At 44.4% G+C, this 27,793-nt stretch overlaps 1 protein-coding gene across 2 annotated transcripts in view; it reads right to left on the bottom strand.

Moving 5' to 3' along the window:
- The window catches only part of LOC112215737 (transmembrane and coiled-coil domains protein 1), a 71,274-nt gene that overhangs the window by 29,632 nt on the left and 13,849 nt on the right, over window positions 1-27,793 (bottom strand). The window contains exon 3 of one of the 2 annotated variants that reach the window (XM_024375066.2): window positions 26,935-27,245. In XM_024375066.2, the coding sequence (XP_024230834.1) occupies window positions 26,935-27,216 (282 nt within the window). In that variant the 5' untranslated portion in view covers window positions 27,217-27,245. Of the gene's footprint in view, window positions 1-19,291; window positions 19,804-26,934; window positions 27,246-27,793 lie in introns of those variants that run through there. The other variant, XM_024375068.2, reaches the window with a different exon arrangement.

The raw sequence follows: 27,793 nt of genomic DNA, 5'->3' as shown, positions 1-27,793 counted from the left end.
AAATTTGATTTGATTTTGATTTGATTTCTTCGGCAGTGGCACCCCGACCCACTGTCACCAACAAAAACAAAACAAGCAAAAAAACTCCCTGACATGAAACAAAACAAGAATAGCGTCTCGACATGAGAAACATAACATCAATGCTGACTGAATGAAACTGAGGATGTGACAGATATAGGGAAGGTAAATGACGTGATGAAGTCCAGGTGAGTCCCATTATTAAGCGCAGGTGCGCGTAACGATGGTGGCAGGTGTGCGTAATGATGAGTGAACTGGTGACTTCGAGCACCGGGAGCAGACGTGACAAATCTATTATTCATTCAACACACATACTCAATTATATACAGTGAAAGGCAGAGAGAGAGACAGAACACTTTCTCTCCATCTAAGAATGTTCTCATAGTCTGCAGTAGACTCTCTGAGGGAAGGAGGACCAATCACAGTAAAATGCTCACAAACATACAGGATGATTTAAGTAATCATGGTCAAATTAACTTTAACATGGGGTAAGGGAGGACTTTCCATTGTCTAGCCAACCTTGACACAGAGACATAGTGAAGTGGAACAACAACAGTCAACTTCTCTTTAACACAAAGACCTGATGGACCAATGACAGTGAGGTTCTCTTTGACACAGAGAAAGCATAGACCAATGACAGTCAGTTGTATTTGGCACAGAGAAAGAGTGGACCAATAACAGCTGAGTGCTGTTATATGCCAGTGTTATTTGCCAGATGTGGGTGAAGGTTGACCAGCATATCCTCACATCCTCCCCAGAGAGTAGAGATGTGGCAATGCTCAATGACCAAAGAGGAAGCACAGCTGTGGACCCCCCCAAAAAACACACAAAGAATGACCCACAGTGACTCCCTGAGATTCCACACACCCGCAAGTACGTACGTACATACGCACGCACACATACACACACACGCACACACACAAACACTCACAAAAAAAGGCTAACACAAACACTGGAGTGTCCTTGAGAGATGTACTTCAATTACACTACTCCAGGAACTGGAAAGCTGGTACTATATATAGGTGAGCAATGAGAAAGAGTGCAGCCACAGAGTGCAGCCACAGCCAACCTACCCAGATTAGAAAGCCTTATAAACCAGGGAATAAAGGGTCAAACAGGCTCTCAAGTTTCCACATGTCCTTTATGTGTGTTTTTAAGGGTCTACAGACAATCATAAATAGACATAGGACTACAAAGGGAAAACCAGCCACGTCGCGGACCCCGACATCTTGCATCCGGACAAGCTAAACACCTTCTTCGCCCGCATTGAGGATAAATCAAATCAAAATCAAATCAAATCAAATCAACACAGTGCCACCGATGCAGCCTGCTACCAAGGACTTTGGGCTCTCCTTCTCTGTGGCGGATGTTAGTAAGACAGCCCAGACTGCATCCCTAGCCGCGTCCTCAGAGCATGTGCAGGCCAGCTGTCTGGAGTGTTTACGGACATAATTCAATCTCCCTATACCAGTCTGCTGTCACCACTTGCTTCAAGATGTCCACCATTGTTCCTGTACCCAAGAAAGCAAAGGTAACTGAACTAAATGACTATTGCCCCGTAGCACTCACTTCTGTCATCAGGAAGTGCTTTGAGAGGCTAGTTAAGGATCATATCGCCTCTACCTTACCTGACACCCTAGACCCACCTCAATTTGCCCCAATAGATCCACAGACGATGCAATCGCCATCGCACTGCACACTGCCCTATCCCATCTGGACAAGAGGAATACCTATGTAAGAATGCTGTTAATTGACTATAGCTCAGTATAAACACCATAGAGCCCTCCAAGCTCATCATTAAGCTCGGGGCCCTGGGTCTGAACACCGCCCTGTGCAACTGGGTCCTGGACTTCCTGACGGGCCGCCCCCCAGGTAGTGAAGGTAGGAAACAACACCTCCACTTCACTGATCCTCAACACAGGGGCCCCACAAGTGTGCATGCTCAGACCCCTCCTGTACTCCCTGTTCACCCATGACTGCGTGGCCATGCACGCCGCCAACTTAATCATCAAGTTTGCAGACAACACAACAGTAGTAGGCCTGGTTACCAACAATGACGAGACAGCCTACAGGGAGGAGGTGAGGGCCCTGGGAGAGTGGTGCCAGAAAAGTTCCTCGGCATACACAGTACTGACGATCTGAAAGGGTCCACCCACACAGACAGTGTGGTGAAGAATGCGCAACAGTGCCTCTTCAGCCTCAGGAGGCTGAAAAAAATGTGTATTGGCCCCTAAAACACAGATGCACAATTGAGAGCATCGTGTCAGGCTGTATAACCACCTGGTACAGCAACTGCACCGTCCGCAAGCGCAGGGCTCTCTAGAGGGCAGACCGCACCACCGAGGGCCAACTACCTGCCCTCCAGGACACCTACAGGACCGATGTCACAGGAAGGCCAAAAAGATCATCAACCACCAGAGCCACGGCCTGTTCACCCCGCTATCATCCAGAAGGCGAGGTCAGTACAGGTGCATCAAGGCTGGGACCGAGACAATGAAAAACAGCTTCTATCTCAAGGCAATCAGACTGTTAAATAGCCATCACTAGCCCGGATTCCACCCAGTTACGCAACCCTTCACCTTAGAGGGGCTGTAGTGGTGCAGGTTGAGAGCTTAAAGTTTCTTGATGTCCAAACACACCAAGACAGTCGTGAAGAGGGCACGACAAAGCCTATTCCCCCTCAGGAAACTAAAAAGATTTGGCATGGGTCCTGAGATCCTCAAAAGATTCTACAGCTGAAACATTGAGAGCATCCTGACTTGTTGCATCACTGCCTGGTACGGCAATAGCTCTGCCTCTGACCGCAAGGCACTGCAGAGGGTAGTGCGTACGGCCCAGTACATCACTGGGGCTAAGCTGCCTGCCATTCAGGACCTCTACACCAGGTGGTGTCGGAGGAAGGCCCTAAAAATTGTCAAAGACCCCAGCCACCCCAGTCAGACTGTTCTCTCTACTACTGCATAGAAAGCGGTACCGGAGTGCCAAGTCTAGGACAAAAAGGCTTTTCAACATTTTTTAGCCATAAGACTCCTGAACAGGTAATCGAATGGATACCCAGACTATTTGCCTCCCCCCAACCCCTCTTTTTACGCTGCTGCTACTCCCTGTTTATGATATATGCATAGTCACTTTAACTATACATTCATGTACATACTACCTCAATTAGGCCGACCAACCAGTGCTCCCGCACATTGGCTAACCGGGCTATCTGTATTCAAATCAAATCAAATTTTATTTGTCACATACACATGGTTAGCAGATGTTAATGCGAGTGTAGCAAAATGCTTGTGCTTCTAGTTCCGACAATGCAGTAATAACCAACAAGTAATCTAGCTAACAATTCCAAAACTACTACCTTACACTACAAGTGTAAGGGGATAAAGAATATGTACATAAAGATATATGAATGAGTGATGGTACAGAGCGGCATAGGCAAGATACAGTAGATGGCGCTGCTGCGCCTTCTTCACGATGCTGTCTGTGTGAGTGGACCAATTCAGTTTGTCTGTGATGTGTACGCCGAGGAACTTAAAACTTACTACCCTCTCCACTACTGTTCCATCGATGTGGATAGGGGGGTGTTCCCTGAAGTCCACAATCATCTCCTTAGTTTTATTGACATTGAGTGTGAGGTTATTTTCCTGACACCACACTCCGAGGGCCCTCACCTCCTCCCTGTAGGCCGTCTCGTCGTTGTTGGTAATCAAGCCTACCACTGTATTGTGTCCCACCCACCACCCGCAAACCCCTCTCTTACGTTACTGCTACTCTCTGTTCATCATATGGTTAAAGTGACTATGCATATATCTACATGTACATATTACCTCAATCAGCCTGACTAACCGGTGTCTGTATGTAGCCTCGCTACTTTTATAGCCTCGCTACTGTATATAGCTTGTCTTTGTACTGTTGTTTTATTTAGTTACCTACCTATTGTTCACCTAATACCTTTTTTGCACTATTGGTAGAGCCTGTAAGTAAGCATTTCACTGTAAGGTCTACACCTGTTGTATTCGGCGCATGTGACAAATAAACTTTGATTTGATTTGATTTAGAGGCTGCTGTCCTATATACATAGACTTGTAAATCACTGGCCACTTTAATAATGGAACACTAGTCACTTTTATAATGTTTACATACTGCTTTAATCATCTCATGTATATACTGTATTCTATTCTACTGTAGTAGAATAGAATAGTCAATGCTTTTAGTCAATGCCACTGACATTGTACAATCTAATATTTAGATATTTCTTCATTCCATTCGTTTACTTTTAGATTTGTGTCTATTGTTGTGAATTGTTAGATACTACTGCACTTTTGGAGCTAGGAACACAAGCATTTCGTTACACCCGCAATAACATCTGCTAACAAATTTGATTTGGTTTTGATTTCATGTTTATGCTACCTAGCGTGGACACCTGTTGTGGCACCACATTCTGGGTCAATGTACAAGGCAGTTGTACATTGTCCCTAGAAGGTCAGCAAAACAAGAACACGCAAGCAAGCACATACGCACACACACACACACACACACACAATCACGCAGGTGCATACACACACATGCACGAAAACGCAGATTAATATAGAGTTCATACACACACAAGGGCATTTGAAGTTCATACAAGATGGCGTAGCAGTCAGACGTCTTGCCGTGTCGTGTCCCTTGTATATATCGTTTTTTTTACATATTTTTTTTCCGCATATCTTTTAAAACATTTTGCTAAACCTCAACTTCTAAATACTCTCCTGCAACCCGCCTCACCCAATGTAGCGCGGATCTGCTTTTTTTTCTAAAGTATTTATATTTACTTTGGATCCGGAACCCCTCAACTGAAGCTAGCCAGCTAACTACCAGCTATCAGTCAGCAAACCATTGCTAGCGGTCTTCAGCTAACCGGTCATCAGCTAACCTTTAGCTCGGAAAGCTCTCGCCAGTTCGAACAACGCGACTCTAACCAGAGCATAACGGACCTATTATTATTTATTTTATTATCCCCGGATTCCCACCGGATTCCCACCGCAAACGGAACATTTCAGCTGGATCTTCACAACTAGCTAACTAGCTAACCGCAACCCCGGATGATTACTCCTGGCTAGCGTTTCCACCCACTTAGCTTGAAGCTAGCCCGGCCAGAACTCCTGTGCTACCACCGAAGCATACTCCTGGGCTACAATATCGATGTCACCGCATGAAAAGGCATAAACAGACACACCCCTTCGCGACGTCCCCCAAAGGCTAAATTTCTAGCCCTAGCTATCTCCTTGCTTGCTAATTCGGCCTGCTAACTGCTAGCTTGTTTAGCCCCGGTCAGCTAACTGCTACCTTGTTTAGCCCCGGTCCGCTAACTGCTACCTTGTTTAGCCCCGGCCTACTAACTGTTAGCTTGTTAGCACAGGCCTGCTAACCGTCTGAATCGCCGCGTCCCAACCACTCACTGGACCCATATTTACTTTCAATCTCTTTTCGATTTTTAATTCGTTTATACCTTCCGGTAACCTGCCTCACCCAATGTGATACGGAATCACTATTATTTTTTATTTTTAGAACACACTCAAGAACCTCCAGAAGCTAACCAGCTAACTAGCTACAAGCTATTTAGTCATTGTTAGCCACTGCTAGCGGCTTTTACCTTTTACCTTCTGCACAGCCGGCCAGTTTTTTTAAACCTGGATAATACTCGCCAGTCTAGCTTCCCTGCCCCATCCACCGCTGCCCCCTGGACACTGATCACTTGGCTACATAGCTGATGCATGCTGGACTGTCCATTAATCACGGTACTCCATTCTGCTTGTTTATGTTTTATCTGTCGGGCCCAGCCGCACTCAGGCTCTGTGTGTAGTTAATCCGACCCTCCCTGCCTAGTCAACACCATTTTACCTGCTGTTGTTGTGCTGGCTGATTAGCTGTTGTTGTCTCACCTACTGTTTTAGCTACTGTTTTAGCTAGCTCTCCCAATTCAACACCTGTGATTACTGTATGCCTCGCTGTATGTCTCTCTCAAATGTCAATATGCCTGTATACTGTTGTTCAGGTTAGTTATAATTGTTTTAGTTTACAATGGAGCCCCTAGTTCCACTCTTCATACCCCTGATACCTCCTTTGTCCCACCTCCCACACATGCGGTGACCTCACCCATTACAACCAGCATGTCCAGTGATACAACCTCTCTCATCATCACCCAGTGCCTGGGCTTACCTCCGCTGTACCCGCACCCCACCATACCCCTGTCTGCGCATTATGCCCTGAATATATTCTACCATGCCCAGAAATCTGCTCCTTTTATTCTCTGTCCCCAACGTTCTAGGCGACCAGTTTTGATAGCCTTTAGCCGCACCCTCATTCTACTCCTCCTCTGTTCCGCGGGTGATGTGGAGGTAAATCCAGGCCCTGCATGTCCCCAGGCACCCTCATTTGTTGACTTCTGTGATCGAAAAAGCCTTGGTTTCATGCATGTCAACATCAGAAGCCTCCTCCCTAAGTTTGTTTTACTCACTGCTTTAGCACACTCTGCTAACCCTGATGTCCTTGCCGTGTCTGAATCCTGGCTCAGGAAGGCCACCAAAAATTCTGAGATTTCCATACCCAACTATAACATTTTCAGTCAAGATTTTCAGTCAAGGGGGAGGAGTTGCAGTCTACTGCAGAGATAGCCTGCAAAGTAATGTCATACTTTCCAGGTCCATACCCAAACAGTTCGAACTACTAATTTTGAAAATTACTCTCTCCAGAAATAAGTCTCTCACTGTTGCCGCCTGCTACCGACGCCCCTCAGCTCCCAGCTGTGCCCTGGACACCATTTGTGAATTGATCGCCCCCCATCTAGCTTCAGAGTTTGTTCTGTTAGGTGACCTAAACTGGGATATGCTTAACACCACGGCAGTCCTACAATCTAAGCTAGATGCCCTCAATCTCACACAAATCATCAAGGAACCCACCAGGTACAACCCTAAATCTGTAAACAAGGGCACCCTCATAGACGTCATCCTGACCAACTGGCCTTCCAAATACACCTCCGCTGTCTTCAACCAGGATCTCAGAGATCACTGCCTCATTGCCTGTATCCGCTACGGAGCCGCAGTCAAACGACCACCCCTCATCACTGTCAAACGCTCCCTAAAACACTTCTGTGAGCAGGCCTTTCTAATCGACCTGGCCCGGGTATCCTGGAAGGACATTGACCTCATCCCGTCAGTTGAAGATGCCTGGTCATTCTTTAAAAGTAACTTCCTCACCATTTTAGATAAGCATGCTCCGTTCAAAAAATGCAGAATTAAGAACAGATATAGCCCTTGGTTCACTCCAGACCTGACTGCCCTCGACCAGCACAAAAACATCCTGTGGCGGACTGCAATAGCATTGAAAAGTCCCCGCGATATGCAACTGTTCAGGGAAGTCAGGAACCAATACACGCAGTCAGTCAGGAAAGCTACGGCCAGCTTCTTCAGGCAGAAGTTTACATCCTGTAGCTCCAACTCCAAAAAGTTCTGGGACACTGTGAAGTCCATGGAGAACAAGAGCACCTCCTCCCAGCTGCCCACTGCACTGAGGCTAGGTAACACGGTCACCACCGATAAATCCATGATTATTGAAAACTTCAACAAGCATTTCTCAACGGCTGGCCATGCCTTCTGCCTGGCTACTCCAACCTCGGCCAACAGCTCCGCCCCCCCCGTAGCTACTCGCCCAAGCCTCTCCAGGTTCTCCTTTACCCAAATCCAGATAGCAGATGTTCTGAAAGAGCTGCAAAACCTGGACCCGTACAAATCAGCTGGGCTTGACAATCTGGACCCTCTATTTCTGAAACTGTCCGCCGCCATTGTCGCAACCCCTATTACCAGCCTGTTCAACCTCTCTTTCATATCGTCTGAGATCCCCAAGGATTGGAAAGCTGCCGCAGTCATCCCCCTCTTCAAAGGGGGAGACACCCTGGACCCAAACTTTTACAGACCTATATCCATCCTGCCCTGCCTATCTAAGGTCTTCAAAAGCCAAGTCAACAAACAGGTCACTGACCATCTCGAATCCCACCGTACCTTCTCCGCTGTGCAATCTGGTTTCCGAGCCGGTCACGGGTGCACCTCAGCCACGCTCAAGGTACTAAACGATATCATAACCGCATTCGATAAAAGACAGTACTGTGCAGCCGTCTTCATCGACCTTGCCAAGGCTTTCGACTCTGTCAATCACCATATTCTTATCGGCAGACTCAGTAGCCTCGGTTTTTCGGATGACTGCCTTGCCTGGTTCACCAACTACTTTGCAGACAGAGTTCAGTGTGTCAAATCGGAGGGCATGCTGTCCGGTCCTCTGGCAGTCTCTATGGGGGTGCCACAGGGTTCAATCCTCGGGCCGATTCTTTTCTCTGTATATATCAATGATGTTGCTCTTGCTGCGGGCGATTCCCTGATCCACCTCTACGCAGACGACACCATTCTATATACTTCCGGCCCGTCCTAGGACACTGTGCTATCTAACCTCCAAACGAGCTTCAATGCCATACAACACTCCTTCCGTGGCCTCCAACTGCTCTTAAACGCTAGTAAAACCAAATGCATGCTTTTCAACCGTTCGCTGCCTGCACCCGCACGCCTGACTAGCATCACCACCCTGGATGGTTCCGACCTTGAATATGTGGACATCTATAAGTACCTAGGTGTCTGGCTAGACTGTAAACTCTCCTTCCAGACTCGTATCAAACATCTCCAATCGAAAATCAAATCTAGAGTCGGCTTTCTATTCCGCAACAAAGCCTCCTTCACTCACGCCACCAAACTTACCCTAGTAAAACTGACTATCCTACCGATCCTCGACTTCGGCGATGTCATCTACAAAATTGCTTCCAACACTCTACTCAGCAAACTGGATGCAGTTTATCACAGTGCCATCCGTTTTGTCATTAAAGCACCTTATACCACCCACCACTGCGACTTGTATGCTCTAGTCGGCTGGCCCTCGCTACATATTCGTCGCCAGACCCACTGGCTCCAGGTCATCTACAAGTCCATGCTAGGTAAAGCTCCGCCTTATCTCAGCTCACTGGTCACGATGGCAACACCCATCCGTAGCACGCGCTCCAGCAGGTGTATCTCACTGATCATCCCTAAAGCCAACACCTCATTTGGCCGCCTTTCGTTCCAGTTCTCTGCTGCCTGTGACTGGAACGAATTGCAAAAATCGCTGAAGTTGGAGACTTTTATCTCCCTCACCAACTTCAAACATCTGCTATCTGAGCAGCTAACCGATCGCTGCAGCTGTACATAGTCTATCGGTAAATAGCCCACCCATTTTTACCTACCTCATCCCCATACTGTTTTTATTTATTTACTTTTCTGCTCTTTTGCACACCAATATCTCTACCTGTATGTACATGACCATCTGATCATTTATCTCTCCAGTGTTAATCTGCAAAATTGTAATTATTCGCCTACCTCCTCATGCCTTTTGCACACAATGTATATAGACTCCCCTTTTTTTCTACTGTGTTATTGACTTGTTAATTGTTTACTCCATGTGTAACTCTGTGTTGTCTGTTCACACTGCTATGCTTTATCTTGGCCAGGTCGCAGTTGCAAATGAGAACTTGTTCTCAACTAGCCTACAATGGTTAAATAAAGGTGAAATAAAAATAAAAATAAACATCACTATAGTGTTACAAAAGTGCATTCATTAGAAGACAGAACACGGACTGAACGTGCAGTTCTTCGAAGTGAAATGAGGCCGCACCATTGAAGACCAGTTCTATTGATTTATCTGTTATCTTATACAGATGTAGGATCTTAATTTGAACCAGTTCGCTACAGCAGGAATTACTTTCCTACAAAGATGTCAGTTTATTATAATTCACATAATTAACATTTCCTGTTGCTGCAGATGTAGGATCTTAATTTGAACCAGTTCGCTACAGCAGGAATTACTTTCCCCCATCTCCTATTACACACACTCAATACTGTGGCCTGGTTGGACAATGAGTGAAGGTCTGTGTGAATATCTATAACTATGCAGTGAAAGGATGATACCTAGTCAGTTGTACAACTGATGCATTCAACTGAAAAGTTTCTTATGCATTTAACCAAACCCCTCTGAATTAGAGAGATGCGGGGGCCTTAAATCCACATGTATGTCCAGGGGGAACAGTGGGTTAACTGCCTTGCTCAGGGGCAGAACGACAGATTTTGACCGTGTCAGCTCAGGGATTCTTTCGGTTACTGGCCCAAAGCTCCTACCTGCCAGGCTACCTGCTGCCCTATTAAGTACGGGTTAATGTGTGTGTGTTAGTCCATCAAATCAGCATGTTTTGTGGTAGTGTGTTTTTTCACAAATATGCTTCAGGGAGAAAGAGCTGTGGTACTGGCTCACAGACTGGGCTACGCTAAGTTAATTGATTACCCATCCCATGCTCTAGGGAAAAAGCGCACAGTGGCCAGGTAGCAAACTCTATGCTGCACAGTACTAGTCCGGGGCCTGGTGGTTGGGAAACCCTGTACTACAATGTTTCCTCTGCTGCGTCATACACTGCTCAGTGTTGTGCTATGTGGAGATATGATAGGACTGTAACAATGACTGTGGAACTAGAACATCTACACCTCCACCACAGGAAAGAGGAAACAGCTGAGTGTCATTCTCACACAGAGATCAGAGAGCGATGACACACACACACACAATGGTTGGGCGGTATCCAGATTTCAATACCTTCAAACTGTGCCTGTGCCATTCCGGGATATACGGAATTACTGGCAGTGTACACAAGGGGCACTATTTTTTTTCAAGCTAAACAAAAAGCCCCAAAAACATCAGTTACCAGAATGCTAACAAAATGACAGCCAACCCAGCTCATAAAGTTATGCAAGTGTCAAAAAACGCAGTTTGAAGCGCGCACAAAACAAATATTAGACATCAGGGACCTTAATCCACGAGGGGATTCTCTGCTGCTGTTCCCAAGCTAACATTAGCTACTTAGCTAACATTAGCAAGTTAGAAAAACTCAGATAGACAAAATGTATTTGGCACATCTTAAATAGTTAACCTAATAGTAATAAGATATATAGCTTGCAAACATTAGTAGTGGCGTCATACCCTGTGTTGTTCTGAACAGAATCAACCAATGCTTGTCTATTCTGAAGAAAATTTGCAGCGGAACACGCACCTGCATTCACTAATAACTCCTTTCTATGCGCACAAAAATGAAGTGTTTATCTGAAGTGCCTTGAAAGCCTAACACAGTAAGATCATATTTTATAACTTAGCTAGTCATATTGGTAATAGAACAAGCTTTCTAATGATGCCCACCTGACCCAGATTGAGATTTATAATGGGCCGTTTTTGGAATGCGTAAACAACAGCAGTAATTGTGTGATAGCAGGGATGTGTTCAAAACAACTACATGTCTGCTTGCTCTAGTTCCTCAATGACACAGCTAGGAGAGCTCAAAAAAGCACATAGTTGAAGACTCTTCTTTGAGTCATAAAAGTGCATTGAAATGACTTAGGAACTGTGCACACGTTGGAGAGGTGTGTGACCATTTAGTCCACTCAGCCTTGTCCTTTTTTGTTGTCTTATGTTGCACTTACCCCACATTTTTCAGGAATATTCCTATAATGTTACTCAAGGTATACAGAGTATTTTCAGATTTTGTTTTTAACAAATGCTGTAAAAAGTATAGTTAAATGTAAAATACACATAAAATGAACAGTGTAATGTTTGGATTCAGTCTTGTGTCAGGTGAACTGTTGTGTCCTCAACTTTGGTCTAATAATTTTCCCATAATCCCATAATGTTCCCTTTCAACTGCTAACATGCTTATTGCATTTCATATTTCTTCTGTAAGAAACATTTCAATTTAGCCCTATTCGTATGGGCCAATTCCAACGAGTGTAAAGGGTTAACACTATTAATCCATCATCATTACCAAATGTTTTCTTTCTAACCAATAACACCTAAATCAATACACTCACACAAACAGAACAAATAGCTATCATAAAACTAACATAGATACAGTATACAATGATATCAAAATCAAACACACAATCTCAATGGTCAATCTAAGCTCAGGCAGAACACACAGTCTCTGCCAACTCAGTGGAGCAGCAGCCCATGGGCAAAAAGCAGGCAAGGAAATATTTACACTTATAGCAGAATATTTGTACAGCGCTCTGGGAGAGAGAGAAGTCTGTTTGAGAATGAAAGAGAGAAACAGGGAAGGTGATGAGAGGGCAGAAGAGCGGAGAGAGAAGAGAGGACAAGAAAAGAAAATGTCTGAGAGAAAGGGGAGAGGAAGATAGTAAAAGGGAAAGAGGGCGGAAGGAGAGCAGGCATGAACACAGATAAGGATAAAGTGTATCTTACTCTTTCTCTGATGAGAAGAATCTAGGCTCAGCAAAAACAACAAACCAGAAAACCACGTGGCTTAGTGTACTGCCAGCCCGCACCACAGAACTCTGCCTAAACATATCCCTTCAACTGTAACCACTGTGGGTTGGAGAGGTAGGTGTTACATCAACTAACAACAGCTTTCAACCACTAATGCAGAGTGGGGCGATGACATTGGCCACATCACACACATGCACAACACAAGCACACTTGTTTTTATCTATTCAACCTTCACCTAACCTTTATTTATCAAGATCTGCAAAAACAGCAATAACATACACGCAGTTTCATTGAAATGACACAACAATGGATTACATCATGTCCTGGTCACAGGTCACATGGACTGCAAAACCCACACCTCATGCTTGTGTATGTCTGCTGAAACTCAATCGAAACTCTGCTGTTTGATGAGTGTGTGTGTGTGTGTGTGTGTGTTTACCTGTCATAACCACAAATTAAGGTCAACAATGCCAGTAATATTGGTCCTTCAAATCAAATCAAATTGTATTAGTCACATGCGCCGAATACAACAGAGTCAATATGCAGGGTCACCGGTTAGTTGAGGTAGGATGTACATGTAGGTAGAGTTAATTACAGTGACTACGCATAGATGACAACAGAGAGTGGTAGTGGTGTGGAGAGGGGATGGGGGGGGGCAATATGAATAGTCTGGCTAGACCACTGCACCACCCGGGAGGCCCCATCGATGCACTTATTGATGAAGCCAATGACAGATGTGGTGTGGAGTCGTGGCAAAATGTTTGAGAATGACACAAATATTAATTTCCACAAAGTTTGCTGCTTCAGTGTCTTTAGATATTTTTGTCAGATTTTACTTTGGAATACTGAAGTATAATTACAAGCATTTCATAAGTGTCAAAGGATTTTATTGACAATTACATGAAGTTGATGCAAAGAGTCAATATTTGCCGTGTTGACCCTTCTTTTTCAAGACCTCTGCAATCCACCCTGGCATGCTGTCAATTAACTTCTGGGCCACATCCTGACTGATGGCAGCCCATTCTTGCACAATCAATGCCTGAAGTTTGTCAGAATTTGTGGGTCTTTGTTTTTGTCCACCCGCCTCCTAAGGATTGACCACAAGTTCTCAATGGGATTAAGGTCTGGGGAGTTTCCTGGCCTTTGACCGCAAATATGTTTTGTTCCCCGAGCCACTTAGGTCACTTTTTCCATATGTCAAGGTGGTCCATCATGCTGGAAAAGGCATTGTGCATCAGCAAACTGTTCCTGGATGGTTGGGAGAAGTTGTTCTCGAAGGATGTGTTGGATGTGTTGATTCTTTATTCATGGCTGTGTTCTTAGGCAAAATAGTGAGTGAGCCCACTCCCTTGGCTGAGAAGCAACCCCACACATGAATGGTCTCAGGATGCTTTACTGTTGGCATGAAACAGGACTGATGGTAGAGCTCACCTTGTCTTCTTCGGACAAGCTTTTTTCGGATGCCCCAAACAATCGGAAAGGGGATTCATCTGAGAAAATGACTTTACCCCAGTCCTCAGCAGTCCAATCCCTGTATCTTTTGCAGAATATCAGTCTGTCCCTGAAGTTTTTCCTGGAGAGAAGTGGCTGCTTTGCTGCCCTTCTTGACACCAGGCCATCCTCCAAAAGTCTTTCCCTCACTGTGTATGCAGATGCACTCACACCTGCCTGCTGCCATTCCTGAGCAAGCTGTGTATTGATGGTGCCCGATGAATCAACTTTAGGAGACGGTCCTGGAGCTTGATGGACTTTCTTGTGCGCCCTGAAGGCTTCTTCACAACAATTGAACCACTCTCCTTAAAGTTCTTGATGCTCTGATAAATGGTTGATTTAGGTGCAATCTTACTGGCAGCAATATCCTTGCCCATGAAGCCCTTTTTGTGCAAAGCAATGATGACGGCACATGTTTCCTTGCAGGTAACCATGGTTGAGGAAGGAAGAACAATGATTCCATGCACCACCCTCCTTTTGAAGCTTCCAGTCTGTTTTTCAAACTCAATCAGCATGACAGCGTGATCTCCAGCCTTATCCTTGTCAACACTCACACCTGTGTTAACGAGAGAATCACTGACATGGTGTCAGCTGGTCCTTTTGTGGCAGGGCTGAAATGCAGTGGAAAAGTTTTTTCGGGATTCAGTTCATTTACATGGCAAAGAGAGATTTTGTAAATAATTGCAATTCATCTGATCACTCTTCATAACATTCTGGAGTATATGCAAATTGCCATCATAAAAACTGAGGCAGCAGACTTTGTGAAGATACATTTTTGTGTCATTCTCAAAACTTGGCCACAACTGTACTCCTCAATGCCATTGGAGGAATCCCGGAACATATTCCAGTCTGTGCTAGCAAAACAGTCCTGTAGCTTAGCATCTGCTTCATCTGGCCACTTTTTTATTGATCTAGTCACTGGTGCTTCCTGCTTTAATTTTTGCTTGTAAGCAGGAATCAGGAGGATAGAAGTATGGTCAGATTTGCCAAATGGAGGGCGAAAATCAAGTTTTATTTGTCACATACACACGGTTAGCAGATGTTAATGCGAGTGTAGCGAAATGCTTGTGCTTCTAGTTCCGACAATGCAGTAATAACAAACGAGTAATCTAACCTAACAATTTCACAACAACTACCTTATACACACAAGTGTAAAGGGATGAAGAATATGTACATAAAGATACATGACTGAGTGATGGTACAGAACGGCATAGGCAAGATGCAGTAGATGGTATCGAGTACAGTATATACATGTGAGATGAGTAATGTAGGGTATATAAACATATAAAAGTGGCATTGTGTAAAGTGGCTAGTGATACATGTATTACATAAAGATGGCAAGATGCAGTAGATGGTATAGAGTACAGTATATACATATGAGATGAGTAATGTAGGGTATGTAAACATATTAAGTGGCATTGTTTAAAGTGGCTAGTGATACATTTTTTACATACATTTTTCCAATATTAAAGTGGCTGGAGTTGAGTCAGTATGTTGGCAGCAGCCACTCAATGTTAGTGGTGGCTGTTAAACATTCTGATGGCCTTGAGATTGAAAAACAGCTTCTGTCTCTCGGTCCTTGCTTTGATGCACCTGTACTGACCTCACCTTCTGGATGATAGCAGGGTGAACAGGCAGTGGCTCGGGTGGTTGTTGTCCTTGATGATCTTTATGGCCTCCCTGTGACCTCGGGTGGTATAGGTGTCCTGGAGGGCAGGTAGTTTGCCCCCGGTGATGTGTTGTGCAGACCTCACTCCCCTCTGGAGAGCCTTCCAGTTGTGGGCGGAGCAGTTGCGGTGCTACAGCCCAACAGGATGCTCTCGATTGTGCATCTGTAAAAGTTTGTGAGTGCTTTTGGTGACAAGCCAAATTTCTTCAGCCTCCTGAGGTTGAAGAGGCGCTGCTGCGCCTTCTTCACAACGCTGTCTGTGTGGGTGGACCAATTCAGTTTGTCCGTGATGTGTATGCCGAGGAACTTAAAACTTACTACCCTCTCCACTACTGTCCCGTCGATGTGGATAGGGGGTGCTCCCTCTGCTGTTTTCTGAAGTCCATGATCATCTCCTTTGTTTTGTTGACGTTGAGTGTGAGGTTATTTTCCTTCACCTCCTCCCTGTAGGCCGTCTCATTTGTTTTGGTAATCAAGACTAGTGTCGTCTGCAAACTTGATGATTGAGTTGGAGGCGTGCATGGCCATGCAGTCGTGGGTGAACAGGGAGTACAGGAGAAGGCTCAGAACGCACCCTTGTGGGGCACCAGTATTGAGGATCAGCGGGGTGGAGATGTTGTTACTTACCCTCACCACCTGGGGGCAGCCCGTCAGGAAGTCCAGTAGCCAGTTGCACAGGGCGGGGTCGAGACCCAGGGTCTCGAGCTTGATGACGAGTTTGGAGGGTCCTCTTGTCCAGATGGGTTAGGACAGTGTGCAGTGTGGTTGCATCTCTGTGCATCTCTGTGTGTGGAGTACAGGGGGTCCAGAGTTCTTTTCCCTCTGGTTGCACGTGTTGATAGAAATAAGGTCAAATTGATTTAAGTTTCCCTGCATTAAAGTTCCCGGCTACTAGGAGCACCGCCTCTGGGTGAGCGTTTTCTTGTTTGCTTATGGCGGAATACAGCTCATTCAATGCTGTCTTGTTGCCAGCCTCTGACTGTGTTGGTATATACACAGCTACAAAGAATATAGATGAAAACTCTCTCCGTAGGTAATGTGGTGTGCAGCTTATCATGAGAAACTCTACCTCAGGCGAGCAGTAACTCGAGACTTCCTTAGATATCGTGCACCAGCTGTTGTTCACAAAAATACATAGACCGCCACCCCTTGTCTTACCAAAAGCCACTGTTCTATCCAAGCTGTATGTTGATATTGTCGTCATTCAGCCATGACTCCGTGATGCATAGGATGTTACAGTTTTTAATGTCCCGTTGGTAGTTTAATCTTCCCAATAACGTCCATTTTTTTTGTCCAAAGATTGCATGTTTGCATGCAGAATTGAGGGGAGTGGGGGTTTATTCGATCGCCTCCGACTCCTCAGAAGGCAGCCGGCCTCCGGCCTCTCTTTCTCCGCCACTCTTTCTCCGCCTCTTCTTCACGCAGATCACTGGGGTCGGGGCCTGTTCCCAAGGGAGCCGTATATCCTCCACCTCGGGCTCGACAGAGTCGTGAAAGAAGAAAAAGGATTCTGTTAGTCCCTGGTGGGTAATCGCAGTCCTGATGTCTAGCAGTTATTTTCGGTCATAAGAGACGGTAGCGGCAACAGTATGCACAAAAATAGTCCAAAAATAAGTTACAAACAACGCAGATAAACAAACAAAAAAACTCAATCAGTTGGGGGCATGTAAAACATCTGCCTTTTCTGCTCTAGCGCCATTTTTAAATAATGGCGCCGGAGCTGCAGAACAGGGTGTGGTGAGTCTTTTGTTCCAGCCCTGCACTAACACAGCTGTTCTAGCTTATCAAGCATGTGGTTATACAGTACATTGCTTAGCTGAATCAGGTGTGTTGTATCTTGGTAAGAACAAAATCCTGTGCACACTGTGGCCCTCAACGACCAGTTCCAATCAACCCTTTCTACCAGCATGACAAAGACCATGCATCCATCCAAAACAATACTGTAGTTATGGACATCATCTTCTGTCTTTCTCATAATATTGTAGGTAAACAGAAGTAACCAGCTTAAGTAACCAGCATCTACAGGCTTTTAGAAAGAGGGCATGTGCCAGTGTGTGTGTGTGTTTACGGGTAAAATGATCTGAAGTAGACAATAGCTGTACCTTATTAACTCTGAATATTAAGTGCTAATTACACCTGGAAATGATTGCATGCTACCAAAACTGCAGATATTTATGTATGTGTTATTGTAATATATGTTCTCACAGATACATGAAGGAATAACAGAGTAGAATAAAAAGTGTGGTTGAGGAGAGAGCAGCAGGTGGGTAGGTGGAGAAGAGGTCTAAGAGGAGCAGGAGGAAGGAAGGAGGAGGATAATCCCGTAATCCTGCTCTCTGAGGGGCGGGATGAGCAGACATCTTCAGAAAAGCCCTGAGGAGGCTTTACCCCCCCAAGTATGACTGCCTTTTCATCTCCACTCAATAATACAGAGACCCCCTCCCAGCCCCATTCAAAAGCAACCCCTTTTTCCTTACAAACCTCCCAAAAATGCTCTGCCCCAACCCTCCTTCCCTCCATCTCTCTACCCCTACCCATCCCTCTCTCCCCAAGCAGCTCAAGTGAGAGATCAGACCAGACCCTCCACTCAATCAATGTGGAATCCTCAGCTGCAGGCGATCCTGCTAGACAATGTGTGTGTGTGTGTTCTGGTGAATAATAAGAATGCATACATCAACCTTTGGTGCAGTCGAGAGAAATGGAATACTACCGAACATTGGAAAGAGACTTCACTTTATCTGAATACTTAACCTTTGTAAAACAGCCCAAACAAGGAAAAACCTTAACCAATTACAGAATCAGTAATAATATCCTGGAAAGGACAGACTATGTCTTCACTGTGGGTTAGGCGAGATAGAAAGTGAAGAACACTTTCTAATCACCTGCCCCAAACATAGATTCATTAGAGATTCCTTATTTTCAAAATGAAAGGTTCAGAACAATTAAACAAAGAGAAACTTTCTATACTTTTGGGGGAGAGGTCTGATGTTATAGAGTTGGCAGCAAAGTATGTCACAGTTTGTCCCAAGCGAAGGGAGGAAACATAAAAATGTACTATTGTACTATTGTATTATAAGTAATATTATAAGTAATAGACCATATAAGTACCACCATTTTCAATTATTTTTTTGATTCTGAACATTGGCCATTATTACATTTCTGTATTGGATATTTATTTGTTATATTCTGTTAATATACAGTGTACACTGAATGTACAAATTCTTAATGTTTTGTACACTCAGTGTATATTTTTGTATTTCATATTATAGCTACTATTTTTATTGCTGTCATTGTTGCTTTCATTATTTTTATTTGTATCACTTTGCTTTGTCAACATTGAAATGGTCATTCATACCATTAAAGCATATTGGAGAGAGAGAGAGAGAGAGAGAGAGAGAGAGAGAGAGAGAGAGAGAGAGAGAGAGAGAGAGAGAGAGAGAGAGAGAGAGAGAGAGAGAGAGATAGACAGGGACAGATTCAACACAGTGATGAGACAGATTTTTTTGGGACAGATTAACCAAGAGAGATGGAGCTAGGAGGGAAAAAGAGAGAGACATTCAGCAACTACAGATGTACATGTCTTTTGAAAGTATACACTTGAAAGAGCCACACTAAACATATAATGTCACAGGTCTCAAATTACCAGACTAATATGGGGGTCCCCACAATGAAGTCAATTTCATGTATTATGTTCAGCTCAGTGGGTCACTTTACAGTTAAGTGGGGGTCTTTTAGCAGACTTACCTTGGAGTACTGTCTGCGTAGACTAAACCTCTGAACCATCCTGACTGACGGAGCGACTGACGATGTGCTCTACTCCACTCCACGCACGGAGCTCTTCTCAGTAGGAACACACACATCCAGAGCCAGTATACACACACACACACATCGCTACAATCTACTTCACGCTAAAGGAAATATGCATGTGCATAATCACAGAAAAGCACACACACGCAAACACACTCTCTGTTCCAAACTGCTCTAGACCATGCTGGTTCATCTAGTGAGAAAACACAAGTGACGAGAGAAAAGAAAGTGAGAAGGAGGTGAGAATGAGGGAGGAAAAGGGAGGGAGGGAGGGAGAACAGACAGAGATAAAAGAGTGCTCAGCTGTGCTGCCCTCTACTCACACAGCATGGGTGCGCACTCTCTCCACATTCACACAATGTGGTTGAAAGAATATAGAGTTACAAAGCAGACAGGAAATAGAAATACTGACACACTAAAACTATCTTGCTGCAGACACAGGGTCTGACGCAAACACACACAAACACATACACACACTCTGTCTTCAGCTCCGTCACATTTACTGGAGAAAAAGCAATGTTGCGTCATGCTTCCTGTCGGGCAGTGGAGGGGGCAGAAAAAGGGGAGGGTGAGGGGCTGTCTGACTGTCTGTACAACGCCTCCCCTGGGACTATGTCAGTGTGGGGGGGGGGAGGAAGGATAAGAGAGGGAGTACAAACACATTCCTTTCCAAAGGGCCGTGGGGTGAGACAGAGATGCAGCTTGAGCCCCACCCTCTTCAACATATATATCAACAAATTGGCGAGGGCACTAGAACAGTCTGCAGCACTCGGCCGCACCCTAATAGAATCTGAAGTCAAATGTCTACTGTTTTCTGATGATCTGTTGCTTCTGTATCCAACCAAGGAGCACCTACAGCACCACCTGGATCTTCTGCACAGATTCTGTCAGACCTGGGCTCTGACAGTTAATCTCAGTAAGACTAAAATAATGGTGTTAAAAAAAGGTCCAGTTGTCATAACCACAAAATACAAATTCCAAATTGAGACTCAGCATGCAGATTTCTGCAAAAACATACCAAATAATGCACGCAGAGCAGAATTAGGCCGATCCCCGTTAATGATCAAAATTCAGAAAATGGCTTCCTCAAGGTGTCAAAAGTCTTTAGACATAGTTTCAGGCTTTTATTTTGAAAAATGAGCGAGAAAGATAACATCGCGTCAGTGGCTAGCTGGGTGTTCGCAGAGTTTTGCTTGAGCAACAGAGTGGGGCAGCCATTGTCTCTCCCTCTCTTATTGAAAAAGCGACAGTCCCGGTTGATATATTATCGATTATATATTTTAAAAACAACCTGAGGATTGATTATAAAAAACGTTTGACATGTTTCTGTGGACATTACTGATACTATTTGGAATTTACGTCTGCGATGTCGTGACTGCTCGAGCCTGTGGATTTCTGAAAATAACGCGCCAAACAAATGAGATATTTTGGATATAAAAATAATCTTTACGGAACAAAAGGAACATTTATTGTGTAACTGGGAGTCTCGTGAGTGCAAACATCCGAAGATCATCAAAGGTAAGCGATTTAATCTATTGCTTTTCTGACTTTCGTGACCAATCTACTTGGCAGCTAGTGTTTGTAATATTTTGTCTACTGAGAGAGATGTTCTTACATAAACGCTTGTTATGCTTTTGCCGAAAAGCTGTATTGAAATCTGACACGCCAGGTCTATTAACAACAAGCTAAACTGTGTTTTGCTATATTGCACTTGTGATTTCATGAAAATTAAATATTTTTTTGTCATTTAATTTGGCGCGCTGCAATACAGCGGGTGTTGATGAAAAGGATCCCGCTAAATGGATGGGGTGCGTCAAGAAGTTAACTATTTGTACTTAATATGACATTTGAAATGTCTCTATTCCTCTGAAACTTTTCTCAGTGTAATGATTACTTTGTTTTGAATGAGATAGAAAATGAGAGAGGAGGGGAGGAAGGCAAAAGACAGACAGTGGGTCATAAAGAGAATGAGACAGGTAGTATTTGGGTAGGGTGTGGCTCTATCAGATCCATTATGTGCAATGTGGAATCTCAAGCACACACACACACACACATTTCACTGCTCCCGCCTCTTCAAATATCTTCAACAGTGTAAGGACAGACACTAGAGACAAGAAGCAAGTACAAGGAGTGAACATTTAATGAAACACGGACAGGAACAGAATACGGACAGCGTCTGGACAGGGGACAACAAAATGGCAATAATGCTGACACGGGGAACAAACTGAGGAGCGGACAGATATAGAGGGGCAATCAACAACGTAAAGGAGTGTGTGTGTGTGTGTGTGTGTGTGTGTGTGTGTGTGTGTGTGGCTGTGTATCCCACAAATGTTGCGAGGGAGTAAAAGATGTTCGGGACAATACAGGATGAATCACAATAATTGTTTGCTAAAAAAGAGGTCAAAATCCTTTCCATAAACTGTCTACATTACAACATATATGAATAGCTAATTATGGAAAATAAGATAAGCAGGATTTTTGAAATATATATATATATATATATTTTAATGGCTTTATTTAATACAAATTGAGGTGAGGGCGATGGAAATGCATTTGCCGTTTGATCTGCTTCTGTTCTGTGGGTGTCACTGTGTGCTTTTTTCGAAGGATGAGTCCCGGTCTATCCGGGGCCATGGGATCCAAATGTGCAAATTGTCCAAACAGATCATCAAGGTAGATGGATTATTTTAAACATGTTATTGCTAACATGTCACCATAGCATCACCCACCTGTAGCACGCGCTCCAGCAGGTATATCTCTCTGGTCACCCCCAAAACCAATTCTTTCTTTGGCCGCCTCTCCTTCCAGTTCTCTGCTGACAATGACTGGAACGAACTACAAAAATCTCTGAAACTGGAAACACTTATCTCCCTCACTAGCTTTAAGCACCAGCTGTCAGAGCAGCTCACAGATTACTGCACCTGTACAAAGCCCACCTATAATTTAGCCCAAACAACTACCTCTTTCCCTACTCTATTTATTTTATTTTATTTATTTATTTCTACTTTGCACATTCTTCCACTGCAAATCTACCATTCCAGTGTTTTACTTGCTATATTGTATTTACTTTGCCAACATGGCCTTTTTTTTCTTTACCTCCCTTATCTCACCTCATTTGCTCACTTCGTATATAGACTTGTTTCTACTGTATTATTGACTGTATGTTTGTTTTACTCCATGTGTAACTCTGTGTTGTTGTATGTGTCGAACTGCTTTGCTTTATCTTGGCCAGGTCGCAATTGTAAATGAGAACTTGTTCTCAACTTTGCCTACCTGGTTAAATAAAGGTGAAAAAAAAATGGACAATAAGCAGATATGGCTTCTTAACCTATACTGTCCAAATAATGATGATCCAAGCTTCTTTGAAAATACACACTACCGTTCTTATTGTGCAGGAATACATTGATTTGGATAGAAAACACTCTAAGGTTTCCAAAACTGTTAAAATAATGTCTGTGAGTATAACAGTACTGATATGGCAGGCGAAAATCTGAGAAAAATCCATCCATGAAGTGGGATTTTTTAATGTTTGTAGTTTTCCATAGACTGCCTATACAGATTCCAATAACTTAGGACTCAAATTGCACTTCCTATGGCTTCCACTAGATGTCAACAGTCTTTGGAAATTGTTTCAGGCTTGTATTCTGAAAAATTAGGGAGTAAGACCAGTCTGAATGAGTGGACACTGCAGTGTCCCAGAGGTTTTTCACGCGCACGACCGAGAGCACGCCTTTCTTGTTTTCCTTTTATATTGACAAAGCTTTTGTCCGGTTGAAATGTTATTGATTATTATGACTAAAAACAACCTGAACTACATGTAATTCAACAAGGAATCTAATTACATTTCGCAGTAGCTTAGTGGTAGCTTAACTACATTCAAATCTTGGTAATGTTGTCAGTAGTTAATAACTTTTTTGTCATGTAACTACTGGAACTACAGTCAATTTATTTTGCAAACAAATTATATGGGTGAAGTAGACAATCATTTCCTTTCATTTTCAGCATCAGACCTGTCTAATTCTCACTTAAAACACTTTTTTGTGGGGCCTCCCGAGTGGCGCAGCAGTCTAAGGCACTGCATTGCAGTGCTTGAGTATGTCACTACAGACCTGGGTTCAATCCCAGGCTGTGTCTCAGCTGGCCATGACTGGGAGACCATTGGCTCAGTGGGTTTGGCCAGCCGGGATGTCCTTGTCCAATCATGCTCTAGTGACTCCTTGTGGCGGGCTGGTCGCAAGTTGTACGATGTTTCCTCTGACACATTGGTGGTTAAGCGAACAGGGTTGTGTTATGAAGGACGAGAGTGCAGCCAAATCTGCAACGGTCAACAGTGTCATCAATTCTGCAAAATTTCCAGCAAAACAACAGGTAAGATGTGCATTCTGCAAGGGCATCTGACTGAACTGCACATTACAGAAGTAAATTGAGCAAAGCCTCCAAAACTACTTGTGTGCAATTGTAATTGTTTTTGTATTTCTGCATAGGACCCTCCTACAGGCGGGAGAGGTAGGATTTTCACTGCTGGGCAGGAAACTGCAATCGTTGATATGGTTATCAGAAACAATGGCATAAAACTCAGAGGTTCAGGATGAGTATTGGCAGACAATGTAAGCATGACAACTATTTCTAGAGTCCTGAAACAACATCAAGTCAGGATGAAGCAGTTGTACACTGTCCCCTTTGAGAGAAACTCTGATGAAGTCAAGCAACTCAGGAACCAATAAGTCCAGGTAAGATGACTACAAAATACAGAACTGGTTTTGAACAAAACCAAACAGGGCAGAGGCACACAATGGCATGTTTTTAGGTATAATGTAAACTACCATAATAGCCTAACTCTTATGTTGCCTTGTGGACTTATTTTAGAGAGTAAAGGACATTGAAGCTAGGCAAACACATATTCATCTTTATGGATGAGGCTGGTTTCAACTTGGCTAAAACACGGCGGCGAGGGAGGAATGTGGTTGGGAAAAGAGTCACAGTGGAAGTCCCGGGCCAAAGGGGTGCCAACATCACAATGTGTGCAGCAATATCCTCTGATGGATTGCTGTTACCCAAACTACTAATTGGGCAATACAACACCGAGCGTCTCATTCCATTCCTGGATGACCTCTATGGAAGGATTGTGACAGGTGAGGAAAGGGTTGCAGTGAGACGAAATCGGCCAACGTTTGTAAATGTATGGGACAGTGTGACATTTCACCAGTCCCGTGCAGTCACAGAGTGGTTTGCTGCCCATCCCAGGATGGTGTCACTTTTCCTCCCACCTTTCTCTCCATTCCTCAACCACATATAGGAATTATTTTCCTCATGGAGGTGGAAGGTTTATGACCACCATCCACATGATCAAATGTCCATCCTGGATGCAATGAATGCTGGATGCCTGGACATATCTGCAGAAGATTGCCAGAGATGGACCAGGCATTCCAAAAGATTATTTCCTAGGTGTATTGCCCAAGATGACATAAGATGTGACATGGAAGAGAACCTGTGGCCAAATGCATAAGATAGGGTTGACTAGTATTGCTACTAGTCGGTAGATGGCGTGTATATACAAATTCATGTATTTTGGAATCACTCAATGCCATAACATGACATAAAACATATTGAAGCATATTGCATCACGTCTGATTCATCCCTGTAACATATACTGCAGTGAATTCTAAACAGTAAAGGTGTCCTTCTTGTTTTGTAAAGAAAACATTGTGTAATGCTACCTGTTGTTAGTGTTGTTTAGTTCATTGTTTTATGAGTGACAACGTGCGCTTGTTTGGAGACAACCTTTGCTCGTGTTGTGGAAGAATGAGCTGATTTGAGACATGTATGAAGTGTTTTGGTAGTTTTAGGGCATTTTGAACATGAAATGAACTGCTGTGCCAAGCTGAAAGTTAGTTAGGAGAACCGTGTGAAGAGTTTTGAAAAAGTGACCTAAGTATTGAGAAATGGGTCCTAGCGATTGTAAAAAAAACAAACTGTAAAATGGCTATATATACACACGCAGATCAGACTACAGCCATTATCTGATATGACACCGCCATCTGGTGGCAGTAAGGACAAACATCAGGCATTTACACACCGGTATGGCTATAGCTATACTTTCAGAGAGGAGAGCAAGGCTGAAAATCTATATTCTCTCACTGGGGCCAGTCTGTTTCTCTTTCAGCCAACGTCGTGTCTATCTTGGCAACAAGAGGTAGTAATGTTGTTGAATGACAAAATAGTCTGGCACTCAAACTAAATACAGACATTAGATAAAGTCAAGTGAACACAAATTAACACCGTTCACACCTACTGTAGTGAGAGGCTACTTCACCAGAGGGTATTAAAAGAACATAGCATGCTAGATGAGCAGGAAAATACTGCATGTACTTCCCCTGCGTCAGCTTTCCTTTGTTATTGAGCTCTGTCCTTTCAGACACAAGTGGTCTATTCTTATACACTGTCCACCAGGCTGTCGTTGGGGGTGTGTGTGTATGCGTGTGAATGTGTGTGTGTGTGTGTGTGTGTGCGTGCGTGCGTGCGTGCGTGCGGTTATAGCAGTGTCTGGTACAGAACTCTCAATGCAAAACCTGAGAGGTCCTCTGACCTATCTTATCACAGATGGACAAGCATCAACTCCCTGAGAGGTCATACACACATACTGTACATTCTGAACACAGAACAACACACATACACATGGATGCAGAAAAATAACCTCCACATCTTGCGTGATGTAGCATGTCAAGCATTTCCAATTTCCAAAACATGATAAGAATTCTCATAAAAGCTCAGTGCTCCTACAACACAAGGAGCTCTTCTTAATGTATTATATGGATAGACAGCATGTCTACTTTACTGTTAAAATAAAATGTATCTTCTTGACATGACAGAAATGCTTTTATAACATTCAGCGTTAGTTCTTCCTCTAGTGGATAATTCATCTTCACATCGTCTCATAACATATACTGTAACTAAATAACTGAGAATCTAAGAAACAGCGTCTGTTGACTACATGGCAGTCAGCAATTACAGTGGAACATACCATTCTCAAACATCCAGAGAGGGGTGTTTGGCTATCTTGCTAGGATAATGCATATCATATTTGCTCTAGACGTACTTGGGACAGTCTTTGGGCAGTCGGGGCTCAGGAATACCAGTTTCTGACTGATCTGAGTAGACATGCGTGTGTGTACCTCTGACCTGAGCCTGGATTAGCACTGCCTCTGCTCAGGAGCATTTAGCATTACAGGACATAAACATTATTATACACACATGGCATCACGTGTCATACTCTAGTAGATACCCATAAACTTCCAGTCATTGCGCTAATACTAATTAGCATTGGCTCGCGAAACTCTCAAACTTCTTTCATATTGGACACAGAGACATAACAATGTTATCCACGAGTTCACCTGACAGTGGGGAAGTAGATAAAGGTTGCCAATATCCCGAAGAGTCCCTTTAAGCCTCAATATTTAAGAACAGGCCTGTTGGATGAAGAACACCTGAGTAGGACAGGATTGTATTACATCCATTACCAGATAAAACATGACCACAAACCAAAAAATACCCTAATATGATTGACAACTGACATTGCTCACCTTGTCTGTCTCCTCCGTGGACTGGTATCCTGACGACAGCACCACGTCGCCTGACGTTGCATATCCAGGATTGTATCCAGGGGAGGGGCTACTTCGTGTGGTGTTGTCCGTGGTGGAGGAGGAGCGCAGGCGTTCGGAATGCTTCTGTGCATCATAGGTAGGGTGGCGGTGGGGGGTCTGGGGGCTGCCTCTCAGAGGGGGATCCTGGTCTACTCCCCCTCCCCCTGGCCCTGTCCCGTTCCCCCCACGGTGCTGGCTCTGCAGCATAGTCCCACGCCTCATCGTGCCCACAGGGCCGGCACCCTGACCAGCTGGGGGGGCAAGGAGACCACCAGAGGGGGGGTCAGAGTCAGAACAGGCCAAGGGGGCTTGGAGGGGGGTGAGGTAGTCCTCGGGAGGGTAGCGAGAGGGGCCACCCATTGAGATCACAGAGGATGAGGAAGAGGAGGATGCAGAGGAGGAGGCTAGGGTAAAGCGAGAGAGGGACAGGCGTCTGCGTTGCTGCTGGAACAGCTGCTTCAGACCCTGGCCCAGGACCCCCATGCTCTCTCGGGCATTCTGGGTCATTTTGGAGGGGGAGTGGTGGTCTGAGTGAGAGGAACACCTCTTGAGGCCTGAGTCCTGCGCCCCTTCTCTACCCCCCGACCCCCCCTGGATGCCTCCCACTACCTCCTCTCTGCATACGAGGGTGCAGCACTCTCATACACAGGGGAATGGGGGTAGGATAGGGGAGTAGAGTAGGGTGTGTGTTTCTGGGTTCACTGTCTGCCTGTCTGTCTGTAGGACAGGACGGGATGGGTTGAGACAGGAGAGGTCAAAGTTCAGCGGTGGCCAATGGGAGTCCACAACATGCATCCAA

Source organism: Oncorhynchus tshawytscha, linkage group LG16 (genome assembly GCF_018296145.1).
Source record: "Oncorhynchus tshawytscha isolate Ot180627B linkage group LG16, Otsh_v2.0, whole genome shotgun sequence".
Taxonomy (NCBI): Eukaryota; Metazoa; Chordata; class Actinopteri; order Salmoniformes; family Salmonidae; genus Oncorhynchus; species Oncorhynchus tshawytscha.
Note: the sequence above shows the minus strand (reverse complement) of the source record. Positions and strands in the feature narration are given on the sequence as shown.